The sequence below is a fragment of the Bos javanicus genome, chromosome 26 (assembly GCF_032452875.1).
Source record: "Bos javanicus breed banteng chromosome 26, ARS-OSU_banteng_1.0, whole genome shotgun sequence".
In the NCBI taxonomy this organism is placed as follows: Eukaryota; Metazoa; Chordata; class Mammalia; order Artiodactyla; family Bovidae; genus Bos; species Bos javanicus.
Window position 1 is genome coordinate 33080958 of NC_083893.1, and position 27801 is coordinate 33108758.

Below are 27801 nucleotides of genomic sequence, written 5' to 3' on the forward strand. Positions count from 1 at the left end.
CGGACACGACTGAGCGACTTCACTTTGATTATGTATACATTTACATATCTTTAAGCATATAATGTATATAGAACACATATACACAAATACCCGCATGTGTGTACCTAGATCTTTTTAATCCCCATGTTCTCCTTTCCCCCCCTTTCTAATTAATTCTGGCTAATTTTTCAGTGACTGCTAGTTTATTTACAAACTGGTTGGCAGCAGTATGTTTAAGTAGTCACTAATTGCTCCTAATGATAGTTTTATTTTCTGTTCATCTGATTTTCAGTCAAGTTAATTAAATCGGTGGAGGTTTAGACTTTCCTGATGGGCTGCAACAACAAATCCATTTTGAGGATGGCCCCTAATTAAATTAGCATGCATTTACATGGCAGGGATGCCATCTCCCAGCCTCCTTCCCCAATCTCTGTAGCCAGTGTGAGGACCCTAGACCAAAGGAAGGGTTGGAAAGACGGGCCATGATGCCTCTTTTCCTACTTACGAAACAGTGATTTTGGTGGAGGAGAGAGAACCACACTCATGAAGAAGCATAAATTGTAGCATCTCTAACGTTTGTCATCATGCCATGGGTATTGTGCAGCCGTAAAGAATTTATCTGTTTCCCACCTGTGATAAATCATGTCAATTTCTAAATCCACACCAGTATCGGTTAGGCGGGAAAATGCTTGTGTGTCCTCTTCTCTAGCAAGAAGAGGAAGGTTATTCTCATTAAATAATGTCACCACAACCTCGCAAAGCCTGGGAACGAATAGGGAGTCTCCCAGGAGGAGAACTGCTTCTGAGCACCTTGGACCCACGGCTTGCCTCCTCTGAACCAGCATTCCTCCCACGCACCGGATTGTTTTTTCGTGTTTGTTTCTGGTGCATTCCAGAGGTTCAAAGCGGTGCAGTAATCGTAGGATAGGGATTGAGGTTAAGCTTATCGATTGAATTATCATTAGGAGGTTAGCCGATGATTTCTAGGTGGGCAGGGGGTGGAGGAGAGGAAGGGAACGGTGGGAGGGAAGGTTAGGGGGCTCGAGGTGTGGGGGGTAGGCAGCCGATTCCCCAGGTAGGCCTTATGAAAGGTAGCTAGTTAAAAAGCGTATACAGCAAATTAAATACATTATTGTGGTAATGGGGCGACAGAAGTGTGGGTCTATTATACTTATGGCAGTTATAGGGAATGTAGGCAGCTTGCCCTGTTCCAGAACACCCTTTGATATTCATTCTCTTCAGCAGCGGGGCCAGGGCTTCTCAGAATTAAGTGATGGGTCATTATACTTTAAACACCATGGAGAAGCCTAGATTGGCAATTAAACAGCTCTTGCTGACACTCACTTGTGCCACCCTGTGACCCCCTTTAGATTGAGATGTTGGAGCTCCGGGCCCTCAGCCTGCTAAATTGGCGCAAGGCTCTTCTCCTGACGAGAGCGGGCTCTGAAATCTGCCGGCTTCAAAGGGAGCGAGATCATGTATAAACCATAATGTGGGTGCACCGTGGCTCACAAAAAATAAGGCAGGAAGAGATGAAATGTTACAAGTGCAAGGGGGGAAATGAGAGAATAATGACAAACCTAATGCAGCTCAAAGCAGGCTTGTTGCACAGGAAAATGCATCCCACTGCTTGTGCATAAAATCAAGGCCGGCAGATGACATCCAGTTAACAGAAACGTGTCAACAGTGAAGGAAAGCGCGAGTGGGGAAGGCAGAAGCCCCTGAGACAGCCAGAAACAAAAATTAGTTGTCCTTAACAAGTTAAGGTTCATCATTATATTCTGGCTTGGAGCCATGAAAGCAGACGGGGGGATATAATGAGCTGCTTAGAATTTTTAGGGTGTTTATTGCATTGCACGAAATAGTTGTCTGCAGAAAGGAATTTCTTACATGAAAGTATGTGTATAGCCCATACACACACACAAACACACGTGAGTCCCTTTCTCGGTCATACATTTCTCAGGTATAGGGATACGGGTGTAGGTATGTGAACTTGGCAGTATTTGGTCCTCATGGCGACACTAGAAATGTTTCCCCACCCCAGAATGTACTCACATTCTTGTGTCTGACTGTGGTGTTTGGTGTACACACACACACACAGACATAAATGCACACAGAGTATTTTTTCTCTCTCCCCCTCCTCTCTCTCTCTGTCTGTCTGTACACATATTCTCAGTCAACAGGAAGGGAACATATGTATTTGAGGAACGTCAAGCCTTTAAAATTCACAGTAAAAGCTGCCACTCCACCCACTGCTTCACCCAAGGGCTTCGAAGAACACATGTTCTTAGCTTACGTTTTCTCAGAGGCCTTCAAACTCTGGGAAGGAACAGGGTGTAACTTGGGAGCCCAAGTACCTCCCAAGCTTTGTTCTTTATTTTTTGTTGGGGGAGAGGGGATGGGGATGGAAGTGACTTTTTTTTTTCTCAGTCTCTCTCTCTCTATCTCAGGGTTTTTCTTTTCTTTTCTTTTTTTTCTTTTTCTTGACACCCTAAAAGAACTTGCATGACTCTTACTTAAAAAATCATGCTATTGTTACCAAACTGTGGTAAATTTGTCAAGGCAGCTATGGGAGAAAGCCGCATCAGGGTAGAAATTCCAAGTCAAATGTCCACTGTGATTTTGGGCCCTCTTCAAAAATCTGCATTATTTATTGGTAGTTTCTCTGTTGATCTGTGCAGAGTCAGTTAGGACTTTAATTTTTCATCTTTTTTTCTGATGAACATTTGCTGCATTCTTTTGGTAAAATGAAAACTACTTAGATTTCCAGTCCACATAGGAAAAGAACCTTGTAAATAAGTACAGGATCCTTGTGAACTAACTGTCACAATAAAGTCTCATTAGCACCTCCAGTGACCAGCAGAATTGACTTCCTAAAGAGCAGGTGGTCCTTCCCTGGTTTGTACGTGGGGTGGTCATAGTTTGGATTTATGCTGAAAGCAGCAGTTGCTTGATCTTGGTTCCCCCTTCACCTAAACTTGCCTAATCTTGTCAGGGCAGAACCTGAGGGCTGCCCTTTTGTTTTCTTTGGGGGAATCACCCCTTGTAATCCCTCATTCCACCTTTCTCTACAGTAATGTACATTCCTTTAAGGAGGGTAGTTCTTCTATCCGAGAACAAATTGTGACTCCAAGTGTATCAGAAAAGACGAGAGCTATAGGTTGCATCCTGAGAAGGCAATGGCACCCCACTCCAGTACTCTTGCCTGGAAAATCCCATGGACGGAGGAGCCTGGTGGGCTGCAGTCCATGGGGTCGCTAAGAGTTGGACATGACTGAGTGATTTCACTTTCACTTTTCACTTTCATGCACTGGAGAAGGAAATGGCAACCCACTCCAGTGTTCTTGCCTGGAGAATCCCAGGGACGGGGGAGTCTGGTGGGCTGCTGTCTACAGGGTCGCACAGAGTCGGACACAACTGAAGCGACTTAGCAGCAGCAGCAGCATGGGTTGCATCCCGTTGTCAGTTTGGAGATGAACCAAGAGCATTTTAAAATAAGCTCTGAATGTTCTGGCTAGTTTGCATGGTTGAGAAATGCCGATTTATGGCTTAAACCATGTCCAAAATAACATGCCTGAAAGTAAACAGTATTAGAGGAAAAACACAGACTATTCTTTTCTTTATTAATAATTCTTATCATCCTTTGTAAGATCTTCTAATGCATAGGCAGTATTTTAAGTAAAAGTAATTTAGGAACCCTAGAATTTTAGAGTGGGAGAGGATATACAAATCCCAGAATTCAAAGCTTCACTCAGGGGGGTTGTCTGTGTAAAATGCTCTTTTGGGGCCATCTCTGATACAAAGTTATTTAAAACATCTGTGACGTATGTTGGGAACCAGATGGCAGTGATTTGGATTCCCCCCATCTTTCTGCCTCACTCTCTCCCATTACTGTCAAAACGATGGGACCACAGCAGCAAAAGAGAAATAAAAATTTTATTGCGTTCCCATCAACAGAATGAGGCCTAATGAGGCATGCGCGGCGTTGTCAAAAAATGTGTGTATACTTCAGCCGCGTTAATATTTTATTTAGCTGTCAATATGCAACAAAAGATTTCATCTTTCATTCTAGTGCTGATTAGGACTTAAGAAATAGTCTTAGATGCCACTAACAGTGTCCTCCCAAACCAGTGGACTTGTGATCTCCAGCAAGTAGTCCAAGCCTACTTTGTCTTCCAAGTATACCGGCTGAACTTGCCTTTTGCTGAAGATGTTAGCAATCGTAATGTCTCATGTCAGTAGCAATAATGAAGGGGAAGATTGGCTTTAATGACATTATGAGAATCATTATGTTTAATTTATCACTAATTAATGCTGACAGGTTTCATATGCCTTGGGTTGCTTTCATGTGAGTGTTACGTGCTGTTTCTTTCTTTTTTTTTTTTTCTTTTAATTGTGTGTACACATCCCTCCCCATTCATTCATTTTGATTCTGACGATTTACACAGCTTTCTGTCTTCTAGGTTCCCTCCCCATATGGTCCCACCACATCACACTCTACACACGACCGGCATTCCCCACCCGGCCATAGTCACGCCGACCGTCAAACAGGAATCCTCTCAGAGTGAAGTCGGCTCACTCCACAGCGCGTAAGTGTCCTCTTCTTCTCCTTCACCGTGCGTTTAGCCCGTGGTGCCTGGGTGGTGGCCCTACCCGAGGTTGGTCAGACTTCAGTAAGCACCTGCCTTACAGAGAGGGAGGCATGTGCCCACTGTGGGGGAGAACACAGCTCTTTCTTGGAGGGACTGGGATTTGCAAGCACTTCTGCCTGCCAATGGAGGAGACGCAGGAGACTCAGGTTCGATCCCTGGGCTGAGAAGGTTCCCTGGAGGAGAAAATGGCAACCCAGTCCAGTATCCTTGCCTGGGAAATCCCATTGACAGGGAAGACTGGTGGGCTACAGTCTTTGGGGTCACAAAGAGTCAGACACGACTGAGCGCACACGCACCTACCGTCCCTGATCCCGCAAGAGACACTGGCTGAGGTGGGAACGGTCACAATGTGCTTTTCCCTCTGGGGAAAATTTTGTGTTTCTAAACCTTGAGAGTCCCTTGGACTGCAAGGAGATCCAACCAGTCCATCCTAAAGGAAATCAGTCCTGGGTATTCATTGGAAGGACTGATGTTGAAGCTGAAACTCCAATACGTTGGCCACCTGATGCGAAGAGCTGACTCATTTGAAAAGACTCTGATGCTGGGAGGGATTGAGGGCAGGAGGAGAAGGGGACGACAGAGGATGAGATGGCTGGATGGCATCACTGACTCAGTGGACATGAGTTTGGGTGAACTTCGGGAGTTGGTGATGGACAGGGAGGCCTAGCGTGCTGCGGTTCATGGGGTCGCGAAGAGTCGGACACAGCTGAGCGACTGAACTGAACTGAAACCTTGAGGAAGTGATGACAAATCTCCCTCATCCCCCACCCCCCAGGATGTTTTTGTTCCATTTCCCAGGATGGAGAAGACCCAGTAGAAGTGTGCTTTTCCTTCTGAATTGCTTAGGGCGTTGAGCAGGCAAGGAGGCGGGCTTTCTGCTGTGGAGGAAGCTGACCTCGGGATTGTTCATCGGGTTGTTCATTGGGTTGCGTCTGTCTGTTTTGTCCCTATGCAGAAAGCATCAGGACTCCAAAAAGGAAGAAGAAAAGAAGAAGCCCCACATAAAGAAACCTCTTAATGCATTCATGTTGTATATGAAGGAAATGAGAGCAAAGGTTGTAGCTGAGTGCACGTTGAAAGAAAGTGCAGCCATCAACCAGATCCTGGGCCGGAGGGTAAGTGGCGTGCCTGCTGGGAGAAGAGGGCCAGAATAGGACATGGTGGGTGGGGTGACATGTCCCTGTCCCCATTGGTTTGGAGCGTCCTTTCCCTTGAGCCATACTTTGACTCCTTCCATGGTCTTTGTGGAGTTGGAAGCAGTAACTCTGCCTTCAAATGATGTTCACAACAGCCACACCCTGGTCTTCTCCACCTGCAGAGAGCAAAGACTCAAACATCATAGACGACAAGTCAGGTTTGGTCTGGGCCCTCCTGTTAGTGCCAGGCCCCTGCAGACCATAGGCATCTTCAGATGACACCGTTTGCGACGGAAGCGCTGTCCGTCCCCAGCCACAGTGTGGTTTGTGACGTTTCTGCGTGTCTTTCTGTCTCTCACCCTGTCCCCTCCAGTGGCATGCGCTGTCCCGAGAAGAGCAAGCAAAGTACTATGAGCTGGCCCGGAAGGAGCGACAGCTTCACATGCAGCTGTACCCCGGCTGGTCCGCACGGGATAACTATGTAGGTGGCTCCTTTTTCTCGGGACTAGATGCTGTAGAGATGTGGTGGATGTCCATCTGGACAAAGGAAATGCAACCTGCCAACCTGAATTGGGCTTCATTACCACTCAGTCTGCCCAGCTGTGACTGTTAGCACCTTACGTCAGCACCAGATTGGAGGATTCTGTCTTAGCCTCCTGCAGGGTTCTATCAACATGGGATAGTTCTTCAAGGAGGAGGAAGGGGGCTGGTGTTCCATCTCAGGGGACCTGTGGGGCCAGGTTAGGGCTGTTCATACCTTCTTCCCCACATCTTTGAAGAGGCATGGCTGTAGAATACACCCAGTGAGGCCTGTGTGTTTCTCAGCAGTGATGCCAGCTGAAAGGAGAGCATTTACTTCTTCACAGCTGTTCTAGCAGGGCCTTCACCCTTAAGAGGGAAAAAAACTGTTGGTTTAGGATGTGGTACAATAGAAGTTGGAAGCCTAGTGCATCTTGAGAGAGGCATGATGGGAATATCTCTGAGTGTAAGTAGGCAGTAGAAGCCATCTTTTGGCAGAATGGATGAAGTGACACAGGGAGGTGTGTGTGTTGGGTGCTGTGTGTGTCCCTCAGCTTTTTGTTGGCTCTGGGATTTGCCTAATCCCCTCTCCTACTTTTTAGAAAACACTGTAGGGGTTGTTGTCTTTACTAATCACAGTGCTTGTAACACTCTGGATTCTTCTCCTCCCATGAACTGGCTGTCTTCTGTCACCTCACCATTCTTTCTTACTCTGGTTTTTCGCCCAGGAACTCAAGTTCTGGGCTCATTCTCCTCTCTAATGGATGAAATGTCTCTTATTTTGCTTCGTACTTCATTACCTGGCATTTAGTTTCATGAAGTGATTTTTACCATCCACTCTTGGGGGGCAAACAGAACCCGTCTTAATGCTGGCAGCAGGCATCTCCTCCTGTTTCTTGTTGATGGTACTGAGCCATGGATGATTCTTCTACCATCCGTGCTCCCTGACCTAGCTCTCCTCTGGCCTTCCCCTGTGGTGGGGAAGCTCTCTGTGTATGTGAGTTGAGATCCATTCAGTTACTGCTGTTTGTGAGCTTACTGTCAACACAGTATTGTGGGGATTGAGTTAAATCAGAGCTCTCTCAGAACTTAACCAGGAAGCACAAGACATCTGCATTGAATGTGTGGGTCCTGGAATAAGACTGTTTTCTGCTTCCACTGCCCTGCTGTTCCAAGTGTCATCACTCTTTAGTCTCACACCTTTACACACACGCGTGTATGTAACGTGGATGGGGAGGACCGAGACACCTGTGTCTTCATCTCCACAGCCACCCGTCTCCTCGTAGGTCCCATGCACTTCACTCAGCAATAGAACAGATTCCTCCTGGGGAGTCGAAACAGGAGTCAGTGCTTGTACTTCCCAATGACACACTGGCTCCTCTCAGAGCCCTCGTCACTCACAGACGGTCAGGCGCAGGCTCTTAGCTGTTTGGGACCTCTCCATTCGACCTCAGCATGTGTGCGGTGGAGGAGCCTTTCTTCTGGAGCTGAAAGGAAGAGGATAAGAAAGCTAACGCTCTCCCACAGGCTTGCTGTTCACCCTCACCTGACCTCGAGGTGGAGACTGCCAGCAGCAGGCAGGCCCTGCAGCTCCCCACACATAGAGCCATCTCATTTCAGGACAGCTGCTCTCCTGGTTTCGGGTCAGAAGTTCTTAGAGTTCATCTCCAGCTTCTCCCTGCTACAGATCCAATTCTTTGAGGAATCTAGAATGGTACCACAGAGAGGAATTCAGCTACTCTCTAGGTATCCTATCCCCAGTAGACATTTTGGGTCAGACGAGAGCCTTCATGTACAGCTGTGCAGGGCCTGCACTGCACAACCTTAGGGTGTGCCATGCACACTGTGGTCTGTGTGTGTGCTGCCTCCTGGAGTCCTATAGGCTGATATCTCCACAAAGGTATGGGGCTGGCTTTGTGAGAGCTTCAGAAGAATACTGCCGTGGTCTTCCTGGACTCAAGACAAGATATTGCCCAAGGCTTCTTAAGAAGTGTTTTCTAGGTTTCAGAAGGTTCTCAAGACACTTGAAATGATTTTAGCTTGGTTTTACATTGGGACAAGGTTTGGTATAATAGGGCAACCCCTGAAAAGACTTGAGATCAAGTCTAGAGGTAATATCTGGATTTGGGGCTATAGGAGCTTTACCACTCATAAGGGGTACTGTCAGATTCCTTTATCAGCGGCTCATTGCACGTGGCTTTGAACACACGTAGCCCTCCATTTGTTCCTTCTTTCATTCTTTCCTTCTTCTCTCATTCACTTCCTCTCTCATCTCAGGAAGTGGTCTAGAACAAGAATTAAACTGTTTAGAGATTGAATTGTGGTGGGAACTATTTAGCTTTTTTTTTTTTTTTTTTTACTGACTTGACATAGAAGCTTCTATAAATTACTCTGGGTGTTGTTGTCAAGTTCTGAAGGTTCTTCTGGGAAAAGTTTTCTGAACTAATATCCTTATGCCTCTTGCATGATCCTGCTTTTCTAGCCCAGTGGTGATAGAAGCCTTTATACGCTACCTTAGCTGAATAGAATTGAGTAAAACAGTCACATTTGGGGGGTTGGACTTGGTGCACACTCTGGAACACACAAGAAAAGATTTCAGTCAGAGAGTGATGTCTAACCCGTGACATTGTAATAGAAGTTACTTCCTTTCTAGCTCTTCTATACTGAGTCAACGAGATAAATCCCCAGTAATTTGCATATCGTGAGTTTTTCCCTCTCTCACCATCATATTTGAGGCCTTTTCTTCTTTTGTTACATTTAAAGAGATAACAAGGGGGCCGCCTCCCTTGAAAGGCATCTCCCTATTCACTTCATGATGTTGATTCGTTCCTTCATATCCTCTTCCAGTTAAGACACAGTCCCTGCCCTCTAGAAGCATTTAGTCTGAACGGTCATTGCCTCAGTCATCAACATCTCAGTTTTGTATCCCACATGGATGGCTTCCCAGGGGTGAAGGAATTGTCACCTGCCTTGCAGAATATATTTCAGGAGATTGAACATGGGTGAGCCCTATATTGGAGATGACTGGGAAGCCCTTGACTGCATGGATGCCGCACTGCCTGGAACTGAACCATTTCTGTGCCTGGCTGAGGTTTTCTTTCAGGTTCCTAAATAAACTGAAGCTAGCTCCTCCTGCTGTTCCAGGATGGCCGGGTAGCGCTTTGCTCCTGGCGTAGGAGAGGCACAGACATGAAGGTGGGCAGCTGGGGCTCATGAGAAAACACACAAACTCCTTTCTTTGCTTCTTCTTTAAAGTTGTATGCCAAGGAACGGAACATGTTTCTAGTGGAAACAATGAGGGCCCAGAGAGATTTCCCTGATGCCACAGGCCCCCAGATTTGAGAGGCTTTCTCTAGGACTCTTGACCCTCAGCCCTCATGTAGATCTAAGACTCGGAGGCATCCCTGCCTTGGTGTCCCCCTCACAGAGCCAGGTGGGTTTTCAGGTTTTCTGCCTATGGCTTTTCTTTCTTGTTTCTTCTTGAGTTGATGTCAACACACCATGAGAACTTCTGAAAGTCACTCAGTCGTGTCCAGCTGTTTGCGACCCCATGAACTATATATAGTCCATGGAATTCTCCAGGCCAGAATACTGGAGTGAGCAGCCTTTCTCTTCTCCAGGGGATCTTCCCAACCCAGGGATCAAACCCAGGTCTCCCACATTACAGGTAGATTCTTTACCAGCTGAGCCACCAGAGAAGCCCAAGAATACTGAAGTGGGTAGCCTGTCCTTTTTCCAGCAGATCTTTCCAACCCAGGAATTGAAGGGGGGTCTTCTGCATTGCAGACAGATTCTTCACCAGCTGAGCTACTAGGGAAGCGCAAACTAAGCCAACCACCAGGCAAAGGATGTTTGCATATTTTGAAACAAATAGACGTGACATTTTGCTTGTGACATTTCATATAGACCAGGCGGCTAATTCATGTGGATGGGACCAGAGCTATCGGGGTGAGGGAAAACTAGTTTCAGATAAGGAGGGGAGGTGGTTACCTCTGCAGAATTCATCCCCAATCCCATTGCACATTCACATCTGTGGGCAGACCGTCAAGATAGCAGGGAGGGTCAGGTGGGGAATGTGAACGACTCCATGTAATGCTTGACCCGTAATCCATTAAGAGCCTTCCTCAGACGACAAGGCCGTAAATATGAAGGCAGCATAGTCTAGTGGATAAGGGCTGTGGAACTGAGGTCACCTGGGTTCCCGTCGACAGCATCATCTGATAGCTATGTCATTTCAGGAAACTGCGTGCACCCCTGTATCTCAGCGTCCTTATCTGTAAAATCTGATGGTGATCGTGCTTGTTAAATAGGATTGTGCGAGGATAAATGGGTCACTGGGCATAGCACACTAGAGCCATGTCTGGCACATAGTATGTGCTCAGTAAATGGTAGCTGTCATTACTAGTAGTATAACGTGTGTGTTAGTCGCTCAGTCGTGTCCGATTCTCTGCGACCCCATGAACTGTAGCCTGCCAGGCTTCTCTGTCCATGGAATTCTCCAGGCAAGAATACTGGAGTGGATTGCCATTCCCTTCTCCAGAGGAACTTCCCAACCCAGGGATCGAACCCTGGTCTCCTGCATTGCAGGCAGTTTCTTTACTGTTTGAGCTACAGGGAAGTCCATATTACTAGGAGTATTACAGTCATTACATAAGTGGAAAATGGTGAGGACCAAATGTTCTCCTTTATGGATGTCCACTCAGCAGTTTGAAAAGGAGCTCAGATGGTTTCTGGGTTTATTTCGCTTTTTTTTCCCCTTCTGACTTTAAAATCAAGACCCATGCTACAGTGCTAAGAAAATCCCCTACTAAGTCTTAATTTTTTGATTCCGAGCGAGCAGCTTTTGGCCTTAGTAAGAGATTTGCATCGGGCAAGGGGTTCTCGTGGCCATCTCAAAAATCACTCATTCGTCCCTTGGCTCTTGGGCCACTTCCAATCCTGTCTCTCCACACCTCTCTGAATCTTTCCCCATTCAGGCCTCATTCCCCCTTTTATGGATGCTCTGGATCAGGTTCGAGGGTGGACACAGATGTACAGGAAAAGAAGTCTTCCCCTCTGCCCCACTGATACCAGCTCTTCCGCTAGGCATGCGTTCCTCTAGCTGGAGCACAGTCGAAGGGCACCTGGACTAAAGGGAACTGGGGTTTTTTGGAAAACACTCAGGAGTGGGTGTGGCTGGAGATGGCAGGTGGTGTCCCTCCGCCTGCCGCCGCCTCTCCAGGTGAGCCCAGACGTTGTCGTCCTCCCGTCTGTTTCCTGAAGTAATGCCCTGTGTTTCATCTGTTTATCTAGGGGAAAAAGAAGAAGAGGAAAAGGGACAAGCAGCCCGGGGAGACCAATGGTAAGTTAGAATAAGCAGGATAGAGGAAGGGAGCTGTACTCTGAGGACCACTCTTTTATGTCAGGCTTCTATCTGGGGGAGGCAGGAGAAATTCAAGGCCAGGACGTTGTGGGGCGGGGGGAACCCATCTTAGCCAGCCTTTTTGTTTATGCATTTTAATTAATTGCTTCATGACTGCCCTTTTAAAGCTAGTAACATTCATTGTTGCATGAAAAGCACATTGTAAGTCTAGTGGAATGTGTTTTTAAATAACTGCAGAGCCTGTAAGCGGAGAGCGGTAGGCATGCCTAGACGGGGATTTATACAGTCCGCTTATTTTGTCTGTGTCTGAGTAAGGATGAGGAGGGGGCTAGGGGAGCAGAGGGGGTGTGTGCGAGTGTTTGATGTTAACTGGGCTGTTCCTGAATGTTCTGATGCATGCCTTTACAGTGGTCTATTGCACCCGATTTAAATTAAGGAGGTTTGTCATTCTCTAGAAGAAATTAGAAATACTGCATAGGCAATCTCAGAGGGCCCTTCGAGAAGGCCAGGCTTTTACAAACAACGACAAAAACATTGTGAAGGCTTTGTATAATTTGTTCTTTTTTTTCAGAACACAGCGAATGTTTCCTAAATCCTTGCCTTTCACTTCCTCCGATTACAGGTGCTAATGTCATTTTGAGTCATTAAAATAGTTGATAAACTGTTTTTTAATTTTTCTTGCCATTATAGTTTTATTAACATGAAAACACGTATGACCTTTGAACATTCTTTAAAATGACCATCTACATGATTTTGTATGTTTCAGTAGATTTTTTTTTTTGCTTTTGTTGTTTTTTTTTTTTGAATTTAATTTAACTTCTGCTTTGTTTATTTATTTTTCCCGTAACAGTTGTTTAAGCCATGATGACAGTGATTTAGAGTTGAACTAACTGTGCAAATTGAATATGCAGTATTTCTTTCAAAGAGACTGGTTTAAAAAAAAAACAAAACCAACAACAACAAAATGGAAGGAATTCAGTAATAAACCTCCTTAATCTAATGGCATTTTTTCATCGCTCCCACTAAGTTTTCTCACGCAAGCATGCATCCGCAGTATGATTATTTTTTTCCTTTGCTTTTTTTTTTTTTATTTTCGTTTTTTTTCTTCTTTCACTTTTCTGCTCATAACTTGCAAATCCACTAGCATTTCACTGATTGTACCTGCTTAAATGCCGCTGTGAGCTTCTAACTAACTCCTAACAGCTCATTCACACAGCCTATTGACCTTTATCTGTTCCTCTCTTAATATTAATGAAAATAGATTTAAAGAAAAGATGAACATTCCAAAAGCTGCAATATCCCAGTACCACAACCCCTTTTCTTTCTTTCTTTCTGTTTCGTTTTGTTTTGTTCTGGTTTTATTTGTAGTTTTTTGTTTTTTGTTTTTTTCCTTTTTAAACTGTTGTACTCTGAGAAGAAAAGAGCATGTGACAAACTTAATTCCCTCCTTTGCTTTATTTTCTTCTTTAAGAAAAACAAATTGAGAGGAAAAAAAAAAGAAAAAGCAGAACCAAAAGAAGAAAAACATTATTTAAAAGCTAGTTCTTGAGGAGCTAACATCCCTTTATCAGTTCAAACGAATCGGAGAGACAGTCCTCAAAGAAGGGATACTGCAGCTTTATTTGCAACAGCTAATTTCACGAGTTGAATAAGAATGTGATTTTTTTTTACCTTTTTTGTTTTTTAATTAAAGAAAGTTAAAAATCAAAAGTCAATATTTTGTAATTAGTAACCAGGTCATTGATTTATTCCCTTTTTTATTTTTATTTTTTTCTTATTTGTATCTTTCTCTTCCCCCCTTCCCTCTCTCTCCCTCCCTCTCTCTCTCTTTTCTCTTCTCTCCCTCTCCCTCTCTCCCACGTCCTTCTCCTCTGCTCGCTTCTCTCTTGAACTCATTCAGACCTGAGCGCTCCTAAGAAATGCCGAGCGCGCTTTGGCCTTGATCAACAGAATAACTGGTGCGGCCCTTGCAGGTGTGTATAGATTTCCCAGATTCGCTGTGCTGGTTTGCAGCTGGTCTATTCGGTCCTTTCCCCCTCCTCCGGCCTGTTGCTTTGTGGCTCTGTGTGTGGATCTTAGGAGACAGGAGGGCGCGGGACACTGCTCTGTGAGGGACGTGCTTGTCCTCCTCGCTGCTGCTAGCCACAATGCCACTGTAAAACAGCATCATTTGTGCCTCCTCGGGTCAGCGACAGCAAACCCCAGCGCGCCCCCTCCCAGGGAATGTTGCCTGCCAGCCCCCTCTTCCCGACCGCCTGGGACGGGGGCTCGGTGACATCCATCGTGAGCCTGGCCTAGGTAGAAACAAACGACGTCACCTTCTCCCCCTCCTCTTCTCTCTCTGTTTTTGTTTTTTTATTTTTTCCTGGTTGTTTTTTGGTTTCTGGTTGTTGTTTTTTCTTTTTGTGTTTTATCATTTTATTTTATTATTTTTTCTTTTGGCGCTTAGAAGTCCTTTCCCTTCATGTCCTTGGTGAGGGAAGACAGGCACAGAGAGCCAAGGTGATAGTGAAGACGAGTCAGCTGTAGCCGAGATTTTACATCCAACTGAGCACGACCCACCATTGTGTTGTGTTTTTTTGTGTTTACCTTATGCTAACAGATGCAAATACTCCAAAGAAGTGTCGGGCACTGTTCGGGCTTGACCGACAGACTTTATGGTGCAAACCATGCAGGTATATCCCCTACTGCAAGGCCTTTGGGAAAAATCAAAGCATTCTGTCCTTCTGGTACCTTAGTGCGTCAATGTATTTTGACCTCATTCCCATCTACTTCCCCGCTGGCATCAATGACTAATGATCCTCATTCTTCAAAATTTCCTTGCTAATTTTATGCTGTGTCCTCTACTTTTCTCTTTCTCTCTTTCCCCTGCTCTTATAAATAACATATCCCTGGTGGTAGGACCTAGACCACAGACCTCACAGACCAGGACGGGCACTTACCCTTTTGCTCTGAAAGCCGGCATCCTGGATCTGGCCTGGCCCTGTCAGTGCTTCTGTGGCATGTCTGCAGGACAGAGGGAGACCCACCGTGTCCCGAGGTTTGAAGGAGCTCAGATTGGCAGTGATAGCATTCCCGTGTACTTGGAGTCTAGACACTTGGAGAAGGGCTCTGGGGGAAGGCTTCTTTTAGTTTTGTTTTGTGTTTTTGTTTATTTTCTGTTTTAAAACTACATCTCTGGACAGAGGAGCTTGGTTAGCTGACATTGTTTTACAGTGCTGAAAAGAAGCGTGGCATTCAACGGCATGCACCAGCTACAGGGCCACAAGCAGAGGTCACGCACTGCAGCGCCGCTGGCCTGCACGATGGAGAAAAAGAAATATGTATATGTATCTATACATATATTTAGAGAGACAGAGCTCTGGTTCCAAAGGGAATCAGCAGAGTCCAAATTAAACGCCTGTGTTCCACCTGCAGGTTCCATCCAACCTGTAATTTCAGGGAAGGTATAGGTACTTCCTTCTTGGTGGAGGGATACCAGCTAGTTCCTGTCTCATTTCCTTTCCTTTAATGACCACCTTTGGTTAAATTTGTTGTTTCTTTGTTCTGATACAAGCAGTCTTTGAATTTGGAATATTATGATGGTAGGTATCTCAACACCCAAACACGCCCCCTGTCTGTAGTGCCTCCCCTGTCACGTGTCCCCTTCCTCCATGCCCTTGCCGTGTGTTCCATGTTTAGACGCTAGCTCCCATGTCCATTCCATCACATGCATGCCCACCAGTCTCCTGCGCCTCTCTCCCCCTCCCCGAACGCCTTACGAGAGAAGCACCTCGTGTTGACCAGACGTTGAGGGGAGCTGGGGCCCAAGAGCCTTTCTTGAGAGAGACCTCCCTCCACAGGCAACCCTCTGCCCATTGAGTGAGGACGGGGGGCCTTGGGTGCTCATCCAGCAGGAGAGGGAACCCCCACCCGTTCTGTGAGACAACAGTGTCCCTGGAGGTGACAAATAGTTTTGCCACTCAGTCCTGGGATCTTGTCTGTGCAACAGAAAAGAGTTTTCATGGTGCAGCTGGTGGAGGGTGTCAGAGCTTTCCCTAGGGCTGGCCTAGAAGATGGAACCTCTGATGACCCTTTATAGGCAGTGAATTTGTATCAGACCTTTATTTGTGCTGAGTAGAAAGATGACTAGCTGCTGAATCACCACTCTGCCATGGCGAGAGGTTAGCTTATCCCAGGGCACGCTCCTAAGTGGGTGCTCCTCACGCTCTGTAGAAAGGTGCGGCTGACACCGTTGTGTGCCCCTCGCAATGTGGTTTGTGGCCTGGTTTGTGTATTTTATTTGTAGGGCGTGAGTGGTGGTGTATGAATCCCTCTTACTGCTTTGGAAGCAGTTAACTGCGAGTTAGACCTGGCACTTTGGGGGGCTGAAAGTTATCATGTCCAACATTTACTAACTAGATTGTCCCTTCTCAGACCTAGCTCCAACCTCATTTAAACCCTGAGTGTGGAATCCTCCTCAGAAACAAGTGTTTTCGTGACGTTTTTAACAAAGCAAAACAAAACAAACGACCCCAAGGCTTCGGAGCTGCTTCATAAACATGGTTTTCTACAGTGCAGCTCGGGGGCAGCCGTCCGTGTGCAGCGTGGCTGCTCAGGCGCTGAGCTGCCCCGCCCCAGCGCCATCTTTCCTCTTTTCTGCCTCAGCACCCTTAGACCTTCCCCGGGGCCATTTTTCCTTCATTGGGGTGCTTGTTTCCCACTCTAAAAGCTTTAGCAATACAGTATCTGCTCCTTTAAGGGTGTGATTCCAAAATAGGATCAGGAAGAACTCTTACTTTCCTTTCAGAATGAATCCATAAGAAGCTAAAAACCGATTTTTCAGGGGCCACACCTTGATGAGAGGTGGAGCCTAGGTGGAGGAGGATAAGAGAATGGGTCTTGTCCCTTTTTTCCTCCACTTTTTCTCTTGACTTTGCTAGGATCTCTGGCTTGATGCTAAATTAGTAATACAAGATGTGTTTTTAAAAAATAATAAAAGGATTTGCAAAACAAGGCATTTTCTGGCCTGTCCGAAATGTGTGGGTTCCAACTGCCATCTGCTCTGCCACCTCTTAGAAGGAGCGGTCACCGTGTCATTCATAGTCACGTGTCTTGTGTTCAAATGCCCCCCACTAATCCCCAGGACATGGAAACTTCAAACCATGAGGAGGGCAGAACGGGGGAGGGGAGCACCAGAAATGTTCCCAGCTAATCAGGGCTCCTCGCTCCCTGCACAGGGTTTCTAATTTTACTTGACATTTGAGGACATTTTAACAAGATTCTGTTTTGAGCCCACCAAGTTGCTTTTCCCATCTTTTCACTCTGCCCTAATATAGCATGGAACGCTGCTGGATGTCATTCCCTTGTTTCCTGTTATTTTTTTCCCCCTGTTCTTTCTTTGTCCCTTTCCTCTTTCCCCTCTCTCTCATTTGTCCCTGTTGCTTTCTCACTTTTGCTTATGCCCCTCCCTTTCTTCTCCCATTTTTAAAATGCATGGACATCTTAGTTTTTTGAGCATGTTTTGATCTGCAGGCTAAGGTGGTTTAAAACTCTTAAGAGGCTTAATTACTTTATCTTGGGTTTCTGGGATGGGAACAGAACCCACAGTCCATTTCAGTCTATCCTGGAGGAGGAAAAGGAACCTTGGCAACTGGAAGGTGAAGGCAGACTGTCCTCACTTTCCTTCTGACCCAGAGCAGGGATGGAGAGGCCCTGAAGCCACTGGCCCAATGGGTCTCGGCCTCTGGGAGGCAGGAAGGACTGAGCATGTGCCCTTTCGCCCCCCGCCTCCCCTCCCTCCTGCCATCTTGCTGAGTCCACACCCCACGCACTGAGGGGCATCATCAGGCAGCTCTGGGGCACAAACCCAAGGAGGGACTCAGTGCACTCACTTCCTTTCAAAGGTCACTGACATCTGACAGTGGTGGCCTTCAACTGGGCAGCATCTTGGTTGCTTTCCCATGACCGGAAGCCAGCCGGTACTCACACACTTGTTTTTAGACAGTGTTATCGGCCGCGGTTCGGACTGTATTCTTAGGTCAGCACATCCCCTGTATCTGCATTATTTTTAATAGCATGAGTGGGGTTGATTGCCAGGATCACCTGTCCTACCACATACGATCCCATCAAACTGGGATGAATACTAGGGGGAAGCTGTGAGGTCACACACTCAGTGTCTTGAACTGACTTCGCCCACCTCAGGTGGATAAGCACAAGAGGCTCTGAAATTATCAATCCTATTTCTTATGTAAACAGGAAATGGAGAGGGGAGACTCTGGTTTTGGCGCAGGGCAAAATTAGTCTTTCTGGTTTAAACACTACTCCTGATAACCCCCCCACCCCCACCCCCGATTCAAGAAAGTCCATGCTGCGACTCCCTGGCACGTCTTCTTGGTTGTCACTTCCTTGTGACGGGCTGAACCCTTACTCATTGGCCCTGGCATACGGACCAGGGCGAGTTGCCCCTCCATCCCCATTCTCACCATCTCTCCTTCTAGCCTTCTCACTATGGGGTGGGGGAGGGGAAGACCCCAAATCTTAAAAAAAAAAAAAAAAGTTTGAATCATAATTTAATCCACAACCTGCAGGCCATACAACCAGTTATTCTTGTTCCTTTGGATCATTTTCTGTTTTTCTTATTCTTCCCCCTCCCCCACCTTTGTTTATCCTCTTCTACCTGTTTTTTGGTGGTTTTATTTTTTTTGTTATTTTTGTTTTGTTTTTTAGTTTATTTGGTTTTCTTTTCGTTTCCCTCTCCCCCCCGTCCACGCCCCCCTTCACAACTGATTCTGACCTCTCTTGATTTGGTGTGGTTCTTAACAGACAAGCCCAAAAAGTTCTCTGGGCGCCAGCAGCCTCTGGTGGCGGCGGTGGTGGTGGTGGTTGGTGGTGGTGATGGTGGAGGTGGTGGGATAAAACCTTTTCAGCCTCTTGCTCGCGCTGCCTTTAAGCTCTGTGGGCTCAACAGTCAGCATTTTGAGTTTCAGATGGATATGAGGCGCCTGGGGAGGGAGCTCTGTCTGTCTCTTACACACATGTACACACACACACACACCCATCGAGGGGTGGGGGCAGCAGTGGTGGAAATGGAGGGGAATGGTTACCACGGGAAATGAAGGGATGTCTAAGCCAAAAAAGAGAAACGAACAAGCTCTTGAGCGCCTCTCAGCGTGGACGCAGCCGCTGTCTGTCACGGCCCACAGGTGGCGCCCTTGAGCCTGCTCGCTTGTATTTGGTCAGTGGGAAGGCGGGTGTTTAGCGGGGCAGGGGAAGCAGGTAGGTAGGCAGCTGTGCGGTCTGACACTTCATTTGCCAGAGCGGGCATATAGCTCAGTGAGCCGGGCACCCCAGCGTGGCGTTAAACGTCCCCTGGCCGCTGGGCGATGTCTCCCCGGGGGCACCGTTAGGTGGCGGTCCTCTTGGCTCTGAGCAGTAGATAACTCTCTCCCTTGGCATCTTTGCCCTTTATTCACAGATAACTCTCTCCCCTCCCTCCCCTGTTTCTAGGAGAAAAAAAAAGTGCGTTCGCTACATACAAGGTGAAGGCAGCTGCCTCAGTCCACCCTCTTCAGATGGAAGCTTACTAGACTCGCCTCCTTCCTCCCCCAACCTGCTAGGCTCCCCCCCCCAGGACGCCAAGTCACAGACTGAGCAGACCCAGCCTCTCTCGCTGTCCCTGAAGCCCGACCCCCTGGCCCACCTGTCCATGATGCCTCCGCCGCCCGCCCTCCTGCTTGCCGAGGCCGCCCACGGCAAGGCCCCCGCCCTCTGTGCCAACGGGGCCCTGGACCTGCCTCCCGCCGCTCTGCAGCCGCCTGCCATCCCCCCCGCGTCTCTGGCACAGCCGTCGACATCTTCCTTACATTCCCACGGCGCTCTGGCCGGGACCCAGCCCCAGCCACTGTCCCTCGTCACCAAGTCTTTAGAATAGCTTTACCCTCCTCAGCCCCGGGTGCTTTGTGGAGTGCTTTCCTCTTGCTTTCTCTTTATTTTCGGTTCCGCCCCGCCCCGCCCCCACCCTCCTGCCCGGTTTTCGTGTTGTCCTCTTCCGTTTGTGCCACGTGGCTACATTAGTTAATGTTTATCGAGTTCATTGGTCAATATTTGACCCATTCTTATTTCAATTTCTCCTTTTAAATATGTAGATGAGAGAAGAACCTCATGATTCTACCAAAATTTTTATCAACAGCTGTTTAAAGTCTTTGTAGCGTTTAAAATATATATATATATACATAACTGTTATGTAGTTCGGATAGCTTAGTTTTAAAAGACTGATTAAAAAACAAAAAGAAAAAAAAAAAGAAGCAATTTTGAAGCAGCCCTCCAAAAGGAGTTGGTTCTGTATTATTTGTATTAAATACGAGCTTGCGAACCAATCATTTTACATCTGGTTTTTAAACCATAAGGGCACAAGGAATGCAGTGCCATTTACTTTTTTTTTTTTTTTCTGTGTGAAACAACTTTTATTGTGATGTTACTTGTTATTGTTTAAATGTACAGAAACAAAGGGTTAAAATGTGTTAATATACCTTGTTCCATGGTGTTGTTCTTTTGGGGGGAGGGGGTTGCTATTCAACAATTAATGGAATCACATTGCTGTTGGACCAGTAGTATTTATTGCTTTAGAGATTGCTCGTCGAACCTGTACGTTGTCCCTTTTAAAATATGTTTTCCTTTTTCTTGAAACTGTATAAAGTTTTTTTCCCCTTAGCATAAGCATCTTATATATAACAACTCATTTGTACAAGGTTTTTAAGTTTATATATAAAATGTGTATATATATATTTTTTGTTTCCCTTTTGGACCTTTTTTTTTTTTTTTTTTTTGCCGTATGAAACCCAGATACCGCCAAATGGACATTAATAGTTGCATTAAAGGATCAGTAGCATTAACGAAAGTTGCTTTAAAAGCCATTATGTAAAACAAGACTTGAACATTAGTGAGGGAATCTTAGAACGCTGTACCAGCAGCAGTGGAAATTGTCCCGTTTCCCCTGTGAACTCACAGGCGAGCACCCTGCACCCTGAGGACATGGACTGACCGTGTGCAAAACTTTTTATGTGCCAAAATTCTCAGTGACTTTAGCTTTCTCCCTCTTTTTGATGCTGTAATTTTCGTTCATCATGTTTTGCTGTGATGTTACATAGGTAGATTTGTATGTAGTTTTAATGTCACCTATAACAAGACGTGTTTGGTAGCAGATTGTCCAGAAAGCATTTTAAATGAAGAGGTATAAACCCTTAAGGGCCAAAAATTCTGTATATTAGATTACTCTTAAAGGAAAAACCAGCTGCCGCTTTTATGTACCTGTATGACATACAAGTAGGTAGCACACTTTAAAAATAAAAAAAAAAACCTAGGCATGTTGATGTTACAAAATGCTGTATAAAGCTAAAACCTGTTCATTCAGTGCCATTGTAGTTGACATGAAGCGATTGTAAAACTGTCTCCGGTTTTTCTCTGGTTTATTAAAATGCTAACTATAACATTTTTTTGTGAATACTTTGAATGTTTCCTAACAATTGTGATGTTACTGTTCCGTTTTATGCTCTTATTCCAATTTCATTTTTAATGGTTTGGAAGCCATTTTTGTAATGAATAAATGTTCATGCTGTACAGTATCTGTAGCATGCCATTCTGGATTAATAAAAGCAACTTAGTATGTGCAGATAAAGGCTGGTCACTTGTTTCTATAATTTGGGTTTTATCTCTGGGGAAACTAGATCTGCCTTCAGCAAGAGAAATGTGTTCCCAAGGTGGAACTCGAGACCCTGTGGTTGGTGTGGGTGATGGGTGGTGACGTGGATACCAGAAAGGGTCCCTGAACTCTCTTTATTTTCCCGTCTCATTCTTAATGCCTGTTTGGCATAGTTTGTGTACCTGGTTAGTTCATTTCTGAAAGCAAAAGTCACTCTTAGGGCTATACGACTGTCACTCTGATACATCTGAGTTGGCCCTCTGAGTATCAAGCAGAAATGATTTAATTCTTATTAATGAAACTTAGTTCACCAGGAGGGAATTTAAGAAAGCACATCATTACCATTTAAGGATCATTGATGTGAAAGTGTCCTTATTTCTTTGAAAGAATCACATGCAGGGAGGAGGGTTCAGGATGGGGAACACATGTATACCTGTGGCGGATTCATGTTGATATATGGCAAAACCAATACAATATTGTAAAGTTAAAAAATAAAAAAGAATCACATGCAAGGAGAGATGCCAGCGTGAGCGATTGTTAAGCAAGAAGGCTTTTAGAAAACGGATCAAGGTACTTCTGTTACAAGTTTGCAGGGAGGATTCTTGCTATCCCTGAGACTCAAGTTCAGGACTCCACCCTGGCCAGCATGCAAGTTCACCGCCATCACCAACAAGGGCCACAGTAAAGATCTTCCCAAGGTTTCCACTGCGTTCATTCCTCATGCTGGCTGGGATCAATGGTTGGATAGATGGGTGCATATGTAGCTCCACTTGTCTGGATAACCTCGCCTTCAAAGGATGTGATTTCACTGGACACAGAAGCAGTCTGTGTCACCGCCCTGTTACTTCCAATTACACAGTATCGTCATCAAGGACTTTAAAGCTCCTTGGAAGCTCTGCTTTGCTCAAGTTGGTTTTTGTTCTGTAAAATCTTGGTATTTTTGTCTTCAGTTGTTTTGCATATCCAGGAAAAAGTGATTCTGGTTGTCCTTCCCTATTTTATTTTGCACACTGGGGCCAGGGTAACCTTTGAAAACATTTGTGTTATTTGACAGTATCTGTTTTTTTGTGGCAGTGTGCCAAGCCACTGATGAGCATTTTCTCATTTCTTCCTAACACTACCGCTTGAGGTAGATTTTATCCTCTACTTCCACCCTCTGCTTTATTTTCTAAAACTGGGTTTAGGAACTCAAGAGTGTGTGTCTTGTTCAAGACCACACAGCCTATAGGGTGGTGGAGCTGGGATTTAAGTTTAGCCCTGACTCCAAACCCATGCTCTTAATACTAAGATATATTTCCTTGCATAATGAAGATGGTCCTTCTCCCAAACAGAGTGATGGGATTGGAGACTTCCTTGTTTGCCCCATCCCTTCCTTCCCAGCACATACTCAGTTTCCCGTAAATGTATTTTTGCTCTTCTGCTTTCAAAGATGTGGTTGCTCTCTGCCTGGAAGGTCTGCTCTGCTCCTGCAGCCTCGCTGCTCCTCATCCTTCAGTTCCCCTCGTAGATGATGGTGATGATGTCTCTCTTCTGTGTGACCTTTCAGCTTCCTGTTTTTCTCTCCCATTAATGCTCTCACCCACCATCGTGCCCACTGGACATGGCTGAGTTAGGCCAGTAATAGCACCACTGAGTTTCATGGACATTTTGGGCTGGATAACTCTCTGTGGTAGGGGACTGTCCTATGCCTTGTAGGGTGTTCGCACCCATGGCCTCTACCCAGTAGATGTCAGAAGCACCCCACTCCCCGGCAGTCATGACAATCAGAACTGTCCTCCGACATTGCCAAATGCCTCCTCGGGATCAAAAATCACACCCAGTTGAGACCCATTGCTCTGGAGAGTCCCTCAGGAGGACAGGAGCTTTGCTGCTCACTGCTCTATACTAGGGTTCTGGTTGAGCACCTGGCACATAGATGGTGTTCCATTCATGTTTGTTGGGGGAAAGAATAAATGAAGTTGGCCAACTCCACACCTGTATTGCAGGAAGCAAGAAAATGGAAGCTTTCCATAATGCTTCCAAATGTGTTCCTAGAACTTTCAAGTTCTCAGTTACTTCCTTAATCCTTTCAGCTTTGCTGGAATATAACTCATTGCCCTTGTTATAAAGGCTGAAAAATGCCAGGTGGAGGTAGGGGTTGATCCTCCATCATCAGCCCAGCCTGGGTACAGATCTCTTCCTAAAATTCAAACTACAGATCACCCAGCTATGTGCTTCCTGACCTATAACACTTGAGCTTTGAGGATCTTCTCTCTACCCCAATGTAGAAGTTCCTTTCCCTCCAAGCTTGTCAAATGCCCAGCCAAGTCCTTGCCCTTCATCTCTTCTCTTGACATCAGTTTGGTTTCTTCCTACCTATGGAGTTTACTTGCAAATTGAACATCTTCCCATTTCATCCATGGGAAGAATCTGTGGCTTTTTGTTACTAAGGGACCCTAAGACAACATCTAGGAGCCCGTGACTCAATCACTGAGCCATAGGCTTCCTGACCTCTACTGGGACCTGGCCAAGGAAGTTTGTGTAGTTGTTGTTCAGTCGCCAAGTCATGTCCAACTCTTTGCAACCCCACGGACTGCGGCATACCAGGCCTCCCTGTACCTCACCTCTCTCGGAGTTTGCCCAAGTTCATGTCCATTGAATTAGTGATGCCATCCAACCATCTCATCCTCTGTTGCCCTCTTCTTCTGCCCTTGATCTTTCCCAGCATCAGGGTCTTTTCCAATGAGTTGGCTCTTTGCATCAGATGGCCAAAGTATTGGAGCTTCAGCTTCAGCATTAGTCCTTCCAGTGAGTATTCAGGGTTGATTTCCTTTAGGATTGACAGGTTTGATCTCCTTGCTTTCCAAGGGACTCTCAAGAGTCTTCTCCTGCACCACAGTTTGAAAGCATCAATTCTTTGGCACTATGCCTTCTTTATGGTTCACTTCACATCCGTACATGACAACTGGGAAAACTATAGTCTTGACTATATGGACATCTGTTGGCAAAGTGATGTTTTTGCTTTTTAATACAATGTTTAGTTTTGTTTTAGGTTTCCTGCCAAGAAGCAGTGGTCCTCTAGTTTCATGGCTGCAGTCATCATCCAGGAAGAGTCCCGGAAGAGGAAATGTGTCACGGCTTCCACCTTTTCCCCATCTATTTGCCATGGAATGATGGGACTGGATGCCATGATCTTAGTTTTTTAAATGTTGAGTTTCAAGCCAGATTTTTCACTCTCCTCTTTCACTGCTTTCAAGAGGCTCTTTTGTTCCTCTTTGCTTTCTGCCTTTAGAGTGGTATCATCTTCATGTCTGAGGCTGTTGGTCTTTCTCCCCATAGTGGTAGTGTGTATTAGTCACCCGTGGCTGCTTTAACAAATGAACACACACTTGGTGGCCTAGCTCTCACAGCTCTGGGGCCAGAAGTCGAAGCCAGTGTGTGCTTTCTCCAGATGTTCTGGTGGCTGCCAACAGTCCTGGGTGTTCCCTGTCTTGTAGCCACATCACTCAGATCTCTGCCTCTACCTTCTCATCACGGCTTCCTCTGCATCTGTCCTGAAAGTTCCCCTGCCTCTGTCTTATAAGGATACCTGGTATTATGTTTGTGCTCCCTGGATGATCCTGGATAAGCCACTTCTCTCTAGGTCCTTAACTCAATCACATCTTCTGCCATATAAAGTAATAAAGGATCTAGAATTAGGATAGGGACATATACTTTAAGGGGCTACCCTTCAGCCCACAACAGAGGCATTTGCCAATTCTGGGACAATTGGCAGGGTTTTAGAACAGAATCCTCCAGAATGAGTAGTTGTTCCACTGTTGGTGGTGGTTTTGGACAATCCCATGCCAAGAGGGATTATTATAGTAAATGTGTTTCCATTTCAGATAATGGAAAATTCACTTTTTATTCTGATGATGTAGATGCATAGAGGGTCAGAGCCTTTTGTCTGGATCCAGGATTTGAAGAGGGGAAGCATGTGGGAGCAGTGGCATGAACCTGAGCTTGGAGTATCCTCCATCTGACTCCCTCACCGTGTGGCCTTGGGCAATGCCTCCATCTCTCTGAGCCTCTGTGTCTTCATCTAACACCTGGTGACAATATGTCATTTTGTCAATATGACAAGTGTCATTTTTGACAGATCCTGATGAGAGCTGGAATGCAGAGTGCCTGGAATAATAAATCATAGTGTTTATTATTATCACAAAAGCAGAAGGCTGGTCATAATTATTTGTTTTCTTTATTTCTCCTTGGGATTCCACTAATCTGAATCTTTAAACCCAGGTTGCTGCTGCTGCTAAGTCACTTCAGTCGTGTCCGACTCTGTGTGACCCCATAGACGGTGGCCCACCAGGCTCCCCGTCCCTGGGATTCTCCAGGCAAGAACACTGGAGTGGGTTGCCATTTCCTTCTCCAATGCATGAAAGTGAAAAGTGAAAGTGAAGTCGCTCAGTCATGTCCAACTCTTAGCGACCCCATGGACTGCAGCCTACCAGGCTCCTCCATCCATGGGATTTTCCAGGCAAGAGTACTGGAGTGGGTTGCCATTAGAGAATTACAGACATCTGGATGCGGAAAATGAAAGTCAAAATCAAAGTCACTCAGTCGTGTCCAACTCTTTGTGACCCCATGGACTAGTCCATGGAGTTCCCCAGGCCAGAATACTGGAGTGGGTAGCCTTTCTGTTCTCCAGGGGATCTTCCCAACTGAGAAATCAAACCCAGGTCTCCCACATTGCAGGTGGATTGTTTACCAGCTGAGCCACCAGGGAAGCCCCTTATTGTAGTCAAGGGACCATAGGCCTGGGATACTGTGACTGTCCACGGTCATTCACTTTACCTGGAACTTCACAGTCCAAGGAATAATACTACCTTTTGGAGAGCCATAGCTCTGGCTGACATGCTTTTTGTGACATGGACGTATGTTTTTAATTAAAGCCTTTTGGAAAGAAACTAAAGAATAGCCTAAAGGTCTTGTGTGTCAAGGCAAGTGCTAGAAACCGAAGCTTGGAATCACTAATAAACAAAGCTAGAGGTCTGATGCTCTAGAGGGCTCCCCTCTGGGGTTGGCGTCATCATCTCCCATTTCAGATCAGGTCTGGCATTCCCTGGTGTGTGGTGATGGCAGAGGCCGGCATGAACCCTGGTGTGGGTCTGATGGGCAACTTTGGTGAACTCTGAGTCTGGGTTTTTTAAAGCTAGAATTTTGTGAGTGCACTTAATGGGAGCTGTAAGCACACTGATTCATTGATTCACTCATTCATTCATTTAACAACTATTTCTTGAGCACCAATTTGAACCAAGCACTGAGAAATCTGTATGTGGGTCAAGAAGCAACAGTTAGAACTGGACATGAAACAACAGATGGGTTCCAAATCAGGAAAAAAAGCACATCAAAGCTGTATATTGTCACCCTGCTTATTTAACTTATATACAGAGTACATTATGAGAAATGCCAGGTTGGATGAAGCACAAGCTGGAATCAAGATTGCCAGGAGAAATATCAGTAACCTCAGATATGCAGATGACACCACCCTTATGGCAGAAAGTGAAGAACTAAAGAGTCTCTTGATGAAAGTGAAAGAGGAGAGTGAAAAAGCTGGCTTAAAATTCAACATTCAGGAAACGAAGATCATGGCATCCGGTCCCATCACTTCATGGCAAATAGATGGGGAAACAGTGGAAACAGTGACAGACTTTATTTTGGGGGGCTCCAAAATCACTGCAGATGGTGACTGCAGACATGAAATTAAAAGATACTTGTTCCTTGGAAGAAAAGCTATGACCAACCTAGACAGTATATTAAAAAACAGAGACATTACTTTGCCAACAAAAGTCTGTCTAGTCAAAACTATGGTTTTTCCAGTAGTCGTATATGGATGTGAGAGTTCGAATATAAAGAAAGCTGAGTGCCGAAGAATTGATGCTTTTGAACTGGGGTGTTGGAGAAGACTCATGAGAGTCCCTTGGACAGCAAGGAGATCCAACCAGTCCATCCTAAAGGAAATCAGTCCTGATTATTCATTGGAAGGACTGATGCTGAAGCTGAAACTCCAATCCTTTGGCCACCTGATGCAAAGAACTGACTCATTTGAAAAGACCCTGATGCTGGGAAAGATTGAAGGCTGGAGGAGAAGGGGATGCCAGAGGAGGAGATGACTGGATGGCGTCACCAACTCAATGGACCTGAGTTTGAGTAAGCTCCAGAAGTTGATGATGGACAGGGAAGCCTGGTGTGCTGCAGTCCATGGGGTCGCAAAGAGTCGGACATGACTGAGCGGCTGAACTGAACTGAACTGGCACAGTGGTCTGGGTAAAGTCAGCTTGGTCTCTGGTTTTCCCTCTGAGCTCAATCCTGCAGTATCTAAATAGGACACAGTCTTTAAGAAAAGGGGCCATCAACATTCCTGAAGCCTGGACAAGCCGCTCACCTGGAAAGTGGCTTCATAGAAGGATAATGACCAGAGAATGTGCTAAAAACTCTACCCGTGTTTCTCAT

The 27801-nt window shown here is 45.8% G+C and overlaps 1 protein-coding gene across 33 annotated transcripts in view; it reads left to right on the top strand.

Annotated features, from left to right (window-relative positions):
- TCF7L2 (transcription factor 7 like 2) overlaps positions 1-21303 on the top strand; it is a 201800-nt gene extending 180497 nt beyond the window's left edge. For 6 of the 33 annotated variants that reach the window (XM_061403492.1, XM_061403489.1, XM_061403491.1 and 3 more), the window contains 7 exons: positions 4428-4568; positions 5587-5746; positions 6141-6248; positions 11579-11627; positions 12220-12270; positions 13549-13621; positions 19137-21303. In XM_061403492.1, coding sequence (XP_061259476.1) covers positions 4428-4568; positions 5587-5746; positions 6141-6248; positions 11579-11627; positions 12220-12270; positions 13549-13621; positions 19137-19560 — 1006 coding nt within the window. In that variant the 3' untranslated portion in view covers positions 19561-21303. Of the gene's footprint in view, positions 1-4427; positions 4569-5586; positions 5747-6140; positions 6249-11578; positions 11632-12219; positions 12271-13548; positions 13626-14250; positions 14324-15207; positions 15233-19136 lie in introns of all 33 variants that reach the window. The other 27 variants (XM_061403493.1, XM_061403501.1, XM_061403508.1 and 24 more) reach the window with 12 other exon arrangements.
- The last annotated feature ends 6498 nt before the right edge of the window (positions 21304-27801 follow it).